This window comes from Calidris pugnax, unplaced genomic scaffold, assembly GCF_001431845.1.
Source record: "Calidris pugnax isolate Ruff unplaced genomic scaffold, ASM143184v1 scaffold32, whole genome shotgun sequence".
NCBI classification, from domain to species: Eukaryota; Metazoa; Chordata; class Aves; order Charadriiformes; family Scolopacidae; genus Calidris; species Calidris pugnax.
In genome coordinates this window covers 9660076-9671720 of record NW_015090783.1, presented here as the reverse complement: position 1 = coordinate 9671720, position 11645 = coordinate 9660076, and the positions used below count along the sequence as shown (strand labels likewise).

Below are 11645 nucleotides of genomic sequence, written 5' to 3'. Positions count from 1 at the left end.
TTTTTTTTTTTTTTTTTTTTTTTTTTTTTCCTGTGGTTGGACTCGATGATCTCAGAGGTCCCTTCCAACCACTAAGATTCTGTGATTCTGTGATCTACACTTGTGTGACAGCATAGGAAGCGTCAGCGGGAAAAGAGGGCTCTTAGTGGCAAACGGAGCCCCTCGAATGCTCACCCATGGCCCCCATGAACTGTGTCCCCGAGTCCTCTCCTCGCTCCCTGCCACAGCGACCCCAGGCCACCCCACTCACGCGTCACCGTCAGGCAGACGAAGAGCTCCCTCAGCCCCACGGGGTTCTGTGCCTTGCAGACGTAGCAGCCCCCGTCGGTGTCCTGGGAGCAGTTCCGGATGGTGAGACGGGACACGTTCCCCTCCTGGGTGATGAGGTACCTCCCTCCAGCTTGGATCTCCACCTCGGGCCGGCTGATGTCCCGCAGCCAGGTGATCCTGGCCGCCGGGGTGCTCTCCGTCACACGGCACGTCAGGGTCACATCGTCACCAACAAAGCAGGTCTTTGGTGCCTCCGATTCCAGAGAAGGCATTTCTGAACAGCCCAAGGGGCAAAAAAGAAAAAGGGGAAAAGAACAGTCAAGGAGGGAATGGAGGAGTTTAACATAAAAAGCAATCAGCTATCTGGCTGATTAATAATCATTAACAGAAGGAAGTCAGACAGGAGTCTGGGACTTGTGCACTGTGGGTTTGGCATTCTGCCTGCTCACGAGCCTTCCAAGGAGCCATCTGAGCAACTTTGTCCCTTTTTTGACACCTGTCTTTACATCCCCAGGAAAGCAGGGTCGGAAGGCAGCCCAGGGATTTTCCTTGGGATCAGCAGAGCTCTTGTGTAGCCCTGACAACCCTTGGAGGATAAATACAGCCTGGGTTTTCAAAAGCCACTTTAGTCAGACCCCTCAGATCTTTGAAAGGGGTCTGGGGACACGCAAGACCCTTCTCCTATAAACCCAGCCCTACCAAACTTAATCTCAAGCCCAGCAAGGTGCTAAACCCACCTCTCACACAGACAAAAAGCTTGGTGTGAGGACATTTGTTGGCCCCTGAAGAGGTACCCAAAACACAACCCACCTGCAACTACACCCTGATGGATCTCAGCTGCAGCACTTCCTTGCCTCGTGCAGTCACCTCTGCACAAGCCAAGCCCTGCCACGCTGCCTCCTTAGCATCTCCCCTTGAGGCCAGCGCCCACAAGTAGAGAATGACTGGGGTACCTGTCTGCCCCACCATTAGCAGGCTAATTAATAGCTAATAAGGTAGGCAAGTCAACTCACTTATCTCCACAGTGCATGCAGGCTCCTCCTGGTTGACGACGTGGCTCCCCACGCACTTGAAGACTTTGTGGTGGGAGAGGTGGGAGCTGTTCAGTGTTTCCACATGGGTGTCCGAGGAGCTCGTGGAGCTGATGACCCAGCTGGAGTTCTCCAGATCATGCCCCTCTTCTCTCCAGTGCAGGGTGGGGTGGGGGTACCCCCCAGGCCAGCTGCAAAACAGTTGCAGCATCAGCCCCGATGAGGAGGTTTCAGCCCAGCATTTTGGGGTTGAGTGCGGTGGATCTATCAGTAAGAATGGGACATGGTTAGGAACATTTCCAAGTGACAGCTCGTGGCATCTCAGGGCTGGAACCCCCACAGGTGCTTGTTTTTGCCATCACACCCCTGGAAAGTCTTCCTGGTTTCCCTGCCTATCACAGCCCCAGTGGAGCACGACTCTAAGTGACAGTCAAAAGGGAGCAAGCAGGAGGTTGTCCTGCAAAAGCCATCAGGGCAACCACAGCCAAGCCTGAGGGACACAGGGAAGAAAAAATTACTGCCACAGCTTTGTCTAACAGAGATGGGATAAGCACCTAAATAACACAGTGGGAGAACAAAATCAGCCAAGCCTGAGGGACACAGGGAGGAAAAATTACTGCCACAGCTTTGTCCAACAGAGATGGGATAAGCACCTAAATACACAGTGGGAGAACAAAACCTCCACACTGCCCTTGGTCCTCACGTCACAGCTACTAAGAGGTGACACCCATTCACACTGCTTGAGAACAAGGCTCTGTCTCTCCCTGTCACCGATACAAGCACTGGGATTTCCCCAGGGACAAGTAACCAGCTTATCAGAGCCACCAGCACTTCCCCGGCAAGCCCAGCACATTGTTTGAGGAGGAGGAGGAGGCTGCTCCCAGCACACAAGACACTGCCCATGGGGAGTCCTGGTGACTCCATCCCGCAGGCTCAAGGCCACGGCCACGTGCCACTGAAGCCAAACCAGGCACGCTTGGCTCCTTCCTGGCACCACTGTCACTGCTGTGTGGGACAGATGGTGTCACTCAGCCTCGCACCACGCTCTGTACCCACCCCACGCCGCAGCACAGGAGACAAACTCCAGCAAAGGACACGGGCAGGGTAAGTCACTGCTGGCCTCCTGCCAGGGCCCATCGCTTGGTAACCACCACGACTATGTTTGTTGTTTGAGGAGGAGGAGGAGGCTGCTCCCAGCACACAAGACACTGCCCATGGGGAGTCCTGGTGACTCCATCCCGCAGGCTCAAGGCCACGGCCACGTGCCACTGAAGCCAAACCAAGCACGCTTGGCTCCTTCCTGGCACCACTGTCACTGCTGTGTGGGACACATGGTGTCACTCAGCCTCGCACCACGCTCTGTACCCACCCCACGCCGCAGCACAGGAGACAAACTCCAGCAAAGGACACGGGCAGGGTAAGTCACTGCTGGCCTCCTGCCAGGGCCCATCGCTTGGTAACCACCACTTTAAATACAGAAACAACTACAAGATGGCAGGAGCGGGTCAGAAGGCAATAGAAACCCAAGAGCAATCCCTTCGGGGGGGCTCGTGTTTCAGTATAAGTTCTCATCTCCCTCCCATCACTGCGTTTCATCCCCCCTCCCCCCAGTGCACAAGTACACACAGGAGCTCGTTTAACAGCCATATGGATCCTGGACTCTGATCCAGGCAGAATTAACACACCATGCCCGCCTTGCCTCATCCGACACTGAGCAAGACCCCACCGAGAGCTCAGGGGCTGCCAAAGCAAGCCCCACACAAGAGGAGGCAGAGGGATGCCTGAGGCTTATTTGGCAGACGATTTCTTCAAGTGACCTTCAAATGACATGAGCTTAAAAAAAACAACAACAACAAACACCGTGGCAAAACCCAATGTGAACTACAAGAACATACTTTCTTGGGGCTTGGCTTTCCAGGAACTATATACCCGCATCTCGTATGATCTTTGAAACCATCTGGCTCTGGCAAGAAAGTTCTCTACAATACTTCCTCTGTCCCAGCTCTGGGGAGGTCTCGTAACCGATCCCGAATCCTGGCTGAGATAAGAGCGACCTCTCTGAATCACCAGAAACTGCCCCACGTCAAGAGGTGGACACAGCCCTTCCAGGATGTCCAGCCAGAGAACTGCACTTGTGCTGGTTCCAGGAACCTCCTGAAACCATCAGCTTTACACCCTGAGCTCTCCCAGCACAACTCTACCCTTCTGTCTAAACGCCAACAGAGATCTGTTCCCAAAACGTTAATGAACCAAAAACCTCCAACCAAAAAGCCCTCACAAAACACCATCCCAAAAGACCTCCTGCCCACAGAAGAGCCAACGGCAGCTTATATCAAATTGTCCACAAACATACCAAGAAGTCCCTTGGGGGTTTGCAATTGCACGTTTCCTTCACACCATGTGCTTCCTGTCCAAAACAAACACAGAAGAGCAGCCCAAGGCAGGGCTGCACCTTCGCTGTGTTGTTAGAATGTTTACTCTACCCGACCTCTCTGAATCACCAGAAACTGCCCCATGTTGAGAGGCGGACACAGCCCTTCCAGGATGTCCAGCCAGAGAACTGCACTTGTGCTGGTTCCAGGAACCTCCTGAAACCATCAGCTTTACACCCTGAGCTCTCCCAGCACAACTCTACCCTTCTGTCTAAACGCCAACAGAGATCTGTTCCCAAAACGTTAATGAACCAAAAACCTCCAACCAAAAAGCCCTCACAAAACACCATCCCAAAAGACCTCCTGCCCACAGAAGAGCCAACGGCAGCTTATATCAAATTGTCCACAAACATACCAAGAAGTCCCTTGGGGGTTTGCAATTGCACGTTTCCTTCACACCATGTGCTTCCTGTCCAAAACAAACACAGAAGAGCAGCCCAAGGCAGGGCTGCACCTTCGCTGTGTTGTTAGAATGTTTACTCTACCGCTTGCAGGTTGGTGTTTTTTTTTTTTTTTAATGCAGTTTTAAGCAAAAAGATATTTCTTTTTTTGGTACAACCCATGAGATGGGTTGAAGACTGTCAACTGGTAATTGCCACACGAGCCTAGAAGATCCTGGGTGGCTCCTTTACCACCATTTCAAGCCTGTGTTGGAGAGGTTTGCTCCAGCCCAGGATAAGTTGCTCCAGTAACAGCCAACTGTGAAAAATCAGGGCCAACCTGAGGCTGAGAATCTTCAACTTCTGGCTTTTGCTGATGCTTCTTCTGTGGATTTAAAGCACCACCAGAAATGCCTCTCTGACCTACTAAAAGACACATCACTGTGCCATATCAGCTTTGTAACCTTTGGAAATTAATCAACACATTAATTCCACGCTAATAAATGAAGTTCAGAGTGCAGCAGCAACACTTGGCACGCCATAGGTATCTTTTGCTCGTGTTTTCCACCAATGCTCCAGATTCAGGGCTCCCCCCTCCTAAGCCCCACGCCTACACGCACATTGTCTGAAGCAGCCTGGGGTTTAATTCCTTCACTCCAGCCCTCCGTGACCCTCTACAGGTTCATTGCCCTGGGAAGGGAATTTTCACTCCTGTGAACGTACAGAGATTTAATCCGGTTGAAGCAGGCACAACTTTTACAACATGCAGCCTTCACCAAACACTGAGAGGGAAGGAACACCCTGAACGCAAACAGAACACAGGTCTCACGCACGGCAGGAGCTGACGGAAAGACCAGCAAAAAAAAACAGGGCTAACAGAGCACAGGGTGTCACTGAAACAGGCAAACTGGCTGCAGTCTTCCCTTTTTATCAACACTACAACGTGGGCTTGGCTGGCATTAAGGACAGCAGGTCACAGCCCAGGTCTGAGCCACCAGAGCCTATGTCACACCTGATTCGACTTGGTGAAGTGACCAGGACCTGCCTTCCCTGCTCATCTGGAGGGGGCTGTTCCCACCCAAGAGATGGGACAATCTGGGCAAGGTAACAACAGATAGAAGCAGGAAGGACCCATGCCAGCAGCGTGTGAAGTGATTGCCTTGAACGCTTTCCAGCCTGACCTTCCACCCGTGCTGCAAAGATTTCTAAGAGAATGAATTAATGGAAAAGGAATGGAAACGGGAGTAAGCGTGAAGTGACCAGGACCTGCCTTCCCTGCTCATCTGGAGGGGGCTGTTCCCACCCAAGAGATGGGACAATCTGGGCAAGATAACAACGGACAGAAGCAGGAAGGACCCATGCCGGCAGCGTGCAAAGTGATTGCCTTGAACGCTCTCCAACCTGACCTTCCACCCGTGCTGCGAAGATTTCTAAGAGAATGAATTAATGGAAAAGGGATGGAAATGGGAGTAAGCACCAAAACACACAACAGGAAAAAAAAAAAGGCTGAAAGAAGGACCTGTGCTGGTAACAACAGACACGCTCCCAGCAGTAAATTCCATCAAAATCAGGAGGCTGCACTGCAAGACTCAGCACAGACAACTTGTCAGCTGAGGACCCTCCAGCCTCACACTAAAAGGGTGGCAGCAAGGGATGGTACAGCACAGCTATTTCAAACGTGTATTTCAATCAGGGGAAAAAAATTCAGCAAGAAGCAACCTAAGATTTATGAAGTCTCAAGTCAGCCAGATCTTGAGGCCAAGGGCCACCCTGCAACAGCTACAGGATACGAAAGACCTGCCCAAAAACTAGTTTATCATCAACAGCAAAGACAAAACTGAAGAGGCGCAGTGAGGACTTAACAGCTGGACATAACAGCAGTGCGCGCAACTGATCGTTGTAAAACCATTTAGACACGTCTTGCTGCTTCTGAGCAAACATGTAATTGAGTAGTATCAGGCTGTGCACAGATTTTGCATAATAAGGCCACCTTGCTCTTTTTTAACACCCTTTTTCCACCACTCCCAGATGACTCCAGGAACCTGTGAGGCTTGGGGGAGGAAATTCACAGATGTGGGACTTACTGGCTACCAGAAGCTGGACCCTGTGCTCGTGGTCTGTCTTGTTCAGCACCTCCTTGCAGGTGTAGTTGCCCTCGTCCTGCAGACGCAGCTCGGAGATGCGCAGGGAGCTGTTGTTCACCAGGGAGAAACGGACGTCTGGGGGGAAGGCCTCCTTGGAGGAGAAGAGTGGGGGGAACGAGTGCGGGTCCCCCTGAAACCAGACCACCTCGGTTGCTTCTTTGGAGACATTTCGGCATAAAAGGAGGATGGTTCCTCCGACCTTCCCGTAGACCACTTCCTCTGTTCCTGCAAAACAGAAGGGACACTGTTAGGGATGTAGGGAACCAGCAAAGCTGTCTTCTGTCAGCAAAGATCTGGACATGTGATATAGAATCATAGAATCATCTAGGTTGGAAGGGACCTTCAAGACCATCGAGTCAACCATCCAAACCCACCACTAAACAACATCTCCTAGCACCATGTCTGCCCATCTTTTAAATACCTCCAGGGTGGTGATTCCACATAATTGAGTAGTATCAGGCTGTGCACAGATTTTGCATAATAAGGCCACCTTGCTCTTTTTTAACACCCTTTTTCCACCACTCCCAGATGACTCCAGGAACCTGTGAGGCTTGGGGGAGGAAATTCACAGATGTGGGACTTACTGGCTACCAGAAGCTGGACCCTGTGCTCGTGGTCTGTCTTGTTCAGCACCTCCTTGCAGGTGTAGTTGCCCTCGTCCTGCAGACGCAGCTCGGAGATGCGCAGGGAGCTGTTGTCCACCAGGGAGAAACGGATGTCGGGGGGGAAGGCCACCTTGGAGGAGAAGAGCGGGGGAAATGAGTGTGGGTCCCCCTGAAACCAGACCACCTCGGTTGCTTCTTTGGAGACATTTCGGCATAAAAGGAGGATGGTTCCTCCGACCTTCCCGTAGACCACTTCCTCTGTTCCTGCAAAACAGAAGGGACACTGTTAGGGATGTAGGGAACCAGCAAAGCTGTCTTCTGTCAGCAAAGATCTGGACATCACTGTTAGGGATGTAGGGAACCAGCAAAGCCCTCTTCTGTCAGCAACGATCTGGACATGTGATATGGAATCATAGAATCGTCTAGGTTGGAAGGGACCTTCAAGACCATCGAGTCAACCATCCAAACCCACCACTAAACAACATCTCCTAGCACCATGTCTGCCCATCTTTTAAATACCTCCAGGGTGGTGATTCCACAGCTTCCCTGGGCAGCCTTTTCCAATGCTTGACAACCCTTTCGGTGAAGACTTTTTTTCCTAATAGCCATCCTAAACCTCCCCTGGTGCAACTTGAGGCCGTTTCCTCTTGTCCTATCACCTGTTCCTTGGGAGATGACACCAACCCCCACCTGGCAACACCCTCTTTTCAGGTAGCTGTAGAGAGCAATCGCCCTTATAACCCAACATAAGATATTTATCAACCCTCTGGGGTGCTTGCTAAGGGAACTCTTTTTAAAGTATCTCGGCGATCCCCTTCCACCAGCCCCCTCAGCACCCGCCCTTCAGGGGAGCTCCCCTCAGGAGCAGAGTGGGCTGAGGTACCGGCTCTAACCCTCGCCCACACACCGTCCCCGCTCCCTTCTCCTCAGCCTCTTGGGCGCCCCCCGACCCCGGCCGCCATCTTGGGCGCCCCCCGACCCCGGCCGCCATCTTGGGCGCCCCCCGAGGCCGCCCGCCATCTTGGGCGCCCCCCGACCCCGGCCGCCATCTTGGGCGCCCCCCGACCCCGGCCGCCATCTTGGGGAGCCCCCTCAGAGCGGCCCGAAGGCGGTTTACTTTACACCCGGGAGCCAGGCCCAGGGCTCGGGTTGCAGTCCAAGGATCGGGAAGGTTTTAACGCGAAGAGGGTGGTGTTTCCTGAGGTCAGAACTTAAGGCGGTGAGCTTCAGTGGGGCACAAGTCTTGCGAGGAGGAGCTGAGGGGGTGTTCAGCCTGGAGAAAAGGAGGCTGAGGGGAGACCTCGCTCTCCACAACTCCCTGAAGGGAGGGTGTAGCCAGGGGGGGCGGATTCGGTCTCTTCTCCCAAGAAAGAGGTGATAGGACAAGAGGAAACGGTCTCAAGTTACACCAGGGGAAGTTCAGGATGGATATCATGAAAAAATTCTTCACTGAAAGTATTACCGGACATTGGAACAGGCTGCCCAGGGCAGCGGTGGAGTCACCATCTCTGGAGGTATTTAAAAGATGGGTAGATGTGGCACTGAGGGATGTGGTTTAGTGGTTTTATCAGTGTTGGTTTGATGGTTGGACTCAGTGGTCTGAGAGATCCCTTCCAACCCAGACAGTTCTATGATTCTGTGATTATAATTCAACCAATTAGTGACACCCCAAGGAGTGGGAGCAGGAAGAACAGTGATAAATGACTATGAACCATGCCATGTTCCAGGGCTTGGACAAAAAAAAAATAAATAAAAAAAAGCAGGCAGCAGTTGTATCCAAAGCTGGAGAGAAGAGGAGTGCAGAGCAAGAGGGGCTGGGAGGAGGACCGGGTGGAGAGGATGAAGGATGAGCTTCTCCACAGCTGGAGGGGTCCCAAGGAAACAGACAGCAAGGAAGGAGAAAGGTACGAACGTTTTCAGTTTCTTTAAAGCCCTCCCTGGGATTCCCGGGTGGAGGTACCAAGGCACAGCCAGGCTGCTGCTGAATTTCGGCAGTGGATGTGTTAGGAGAAACTGCCCCAATTACAGGATTTATTTTGCTGGTTGATGCCAAGCGGACCCGATAGCCCTCATTGTCCACCATTACAGACAACAGCTTCCAGGCTGGTTTGTTATATATAATAATATATAGATTACTTCCCCATGTAAGGTGTGTAGGTACCCTTGGGCTCCTCTGGGACACCTTACCACAGGGGTGAGGCACAACACAGCCAGCTCTCCAGCAGCCATGGGCTAAGGCATGCTGAGATACACGGGGCTGCCCCCGCTGGGCCCTGGCACGTAAATTAAGCTAATTAATAGCCGGGCCAAGGCCGTTAAGCAAGGTCAATGCTGCTGTGTCTTATTGCTCTGACAAGCGCTCGGGCTGAGGAGCCCGCTGCAGCGCCGCGGCCGCCCGCTTGGGGGCGCCACAACACCCGGAGCGGGGGAAGGCCGGCGGTGCGCTGCAGCCAATGGGAGGGGAGCTTGGGTGCGCAGCCGCCAATAGGAGGGGAGCGGGGGTGCGCAGCCGCCAATGGGAGGGGAGCGTGGGTACGCCGCCGCCAATGGGAGCGCGGGGGCGGGCGGAGGCGGGCCGGTGATTGGGCGGCGCGGGCCCAGTGGTTGCAGCGCAGCAGCAGCAGGCGCAGCCATGCCGGTGGACCTGGGGCTGTGGAGCGGGCCGCTGAGCCTCACCGAGGTGGAGCAGAAGCCGGCGCACCCGCTGCGGGTCAAGTATGGTTCCGTGGAGATAGACGAGCTGGGCAAGGTGCTCACACCCACCCAGGTGAGCTGGGCCCGGTCCCCCGCTCGGGGGTGTGGCAAAATGGCGGGAGGCCGCCGGGCCTCTTGCGCCTTCGCTCTCGCAGCCCCCATCGGAGCCTCGCCGGGTGCGGGGGAAGGAGAGTGGTGCGCTGCGTTGCTATCGGCTCTTGTGCGGGGGGCGGCGCGGTCGGGCCTGGCTCCGTGTTGCAGGGAGATCCCGGAGGCTCTCATAGGCTGGGGGCGAGCTGGCTCGAATGGCCTTGAACTCCTCGGGTGTTGCTGCCAGCGATGGTCGCAGGTGGCCTCCGTATGCCTGGCTGGCGCAGGCTGCGGGCAGCAGGGCTGGCTGCTTGTGCTATAACGCTGTCATCCCTCCAGGTCCAGAACCGCCCCACCAGCATCGAGTGGGATGGCTGTGATCCTCAGAAGCTTTACACCCTGGTTCTCACAGACCCAGATGCTCCCAGTAGGAAGGACCCAAAGTTCAGGTAACGGGGGTGGGCAGCTCCCTGTCTTGCCTGGGGAAAATGGAGCATCCCTCTTGGTCTTAGCAGAGGCTTAGAAGGAGGTCAGGAACGTGCTCTGCTCGAGGTGCAGCAGTGAGGCTGTGGGTTGGGATAGAAACAGCGTCCTTGCATCTCTCCTTGAGACAGGGACAGCACGGGGAGGAGCAGCTGCTTTTGCCAGGGGTGTTTGGAGGTCTGTTGTAGCTTGGAGAAGCGCAGCATCTGGTGCTTGCTCTAACATGGCACATGTGCGAGTCAGAATTAGGTCTGCCTGTGCCAGCAGGGGAGTCTTAAACCTGGGAACAGCTCACCTTTCTCAAATCAGGTTCAGAAGCGTGTGGAATACCCACTCCGAGGGGTCATGCTCTGGGTTTGCTGGAGCTGCCAGGCAGGAGGACAGAGCCCTGCATCCAAAAGGAGGCAGTACTCACTCTGGGGCTGGTGCTTTTTGGAACAGCAGCCACCCTACGCCGACAGCTTCATGGGAGAAGCAGCTTGGAGTAACAAAGTGGCTCTGCTGGGGCCGTGCTGCACTCTTAATTATTTTCTGCCTTCTCTTTTCAGGGAATGGCATCATTTCCTGGTGACCAACATGAAAGGCAACGACGTGGGGAGCGGGACCGTGCTGTCAGATTACGTCGGCTCCGGCCCTCCCAAAGGAACAGGTCGGTGCCCGGCTGCGACGGTTCCTGTGCGGGGATCAAACATGGGGGGGTTGAGGGGGTTGCTACAGAAAGTTGGGGTGCTGTAGTGGGACACGAGCTGTTGAGGTGTCTCCAGTGCATCTAGAGCTCCTTTAGCTCCATCATATTTGGTTTTCTGATCCCAGACAACGCTGCTCCCAAAGGAACAGGTCGGTGCCCGGCTGCAACGGTTTGTGTGCGGGGATCAAACATGGTGGGGGTTGAGGGGGTTGCTACAGAAAGTTGGGGTGCTGGTCTCCTGTAGTGGGACACGAGCTGTTGAGGTGTCTCCAGTGCATCTAGAGCTCCTTTAGCTCCATCATATTTGGTTTTCTGATCCCAGACAACGCTGGTGTCCCCCCTGAAGTGACCCCAGGGGAAAGGAAGGGGGAACGCGGGTTCCCCGCGTTCCCCCTTCCTTTCCCCTGGGGTCACTTCAGGGGGGACACGAAAATTGTGGGTGATGGACCCTGGTGACACGGTGTCTCCCCACCATCCCGCAGGGCTACACCGCTACGTGTGGTTGGTGTACGAGCAGCCCAAAGAGCTTTCCTGCAACGAGCCCATCCTCTCCAACCGCTCGGGTGACAAACGAGGGAAGTTCAAGGTGGCTTCTTTCCGTACCAAGTACCAGCTGGGGGTGCCGGTGGCGGGTACTTGTTACCAGGCCGAGTGGGATGACTACGTGCCCAAACTCTACGAGCAGCTCTCGGGCAAGTAGGGCCTGGAAGCAACGCTGTGCATCCCCCCCCCCAGCACACATCCCTCTTGTTTTGTTTAATTAATGAGTTGAACCCTACTGCTCCTGCACCTGCTGATGGAGCTGTGTCCCTCTTGAGTCCCCCCCCG

General features: G+C 54.3%; 2 protein-coding genes across 2 annotated transcripts in view; one reads left to right on the top strand and one right to left on the bottom strand.

The window, feature by feature from the left end:
* VSIG10 (V-set and immunoglobulin domain containing 10) overlaps positions 1-7911 on the bottom strand; it is an 11161-nt gene extending 3250 nt beyond the window's left edge. The window contains exons 1-5 of the mRNA XM_014961190.1: positions 7794-7911; positions 7382-7429; positions 6842-7126; positions 1284-1565; positions 251-544 (exon numbers count right to left, since the gene is read on the bottom strand). Coding sequence (XP_014816676.1) covers positions 251-544; positions 1284-1565; positions 6842-7126; positions 7382-7429; positions 7794-7911 — 1027 coding nt within the window. The remainder of the gene's footprint in view (positions 1-250; positions 545-1283; positions 1566-6841; positions 7127-7381; positions 7430-7793) is intronic.
* Positions 7912-9443: 1532 nt separating this feature from the next.
* PEBP1 (phosphatidylethanolamine binding protein 1) lies at positions 9444-11639 on the top strand. Its single transcript, XM_014965291.1, has 4 exons — positions 9444-9629; positions 9986-10095; positions 10678-10778; positions 11300-11639. Exons 1-4 carry the CDS (start codon positions 9495-9497, stop codon positions 11515-11517), a joined length of 564 nt encoding a protein of 187 aa, XP_014820777.1. The 5' UTR covers positions 9444-9494; the 3' UTR covers positions 11518-11639.
* Positions 11640-11645: the final 6 nt, after the last annotated feature.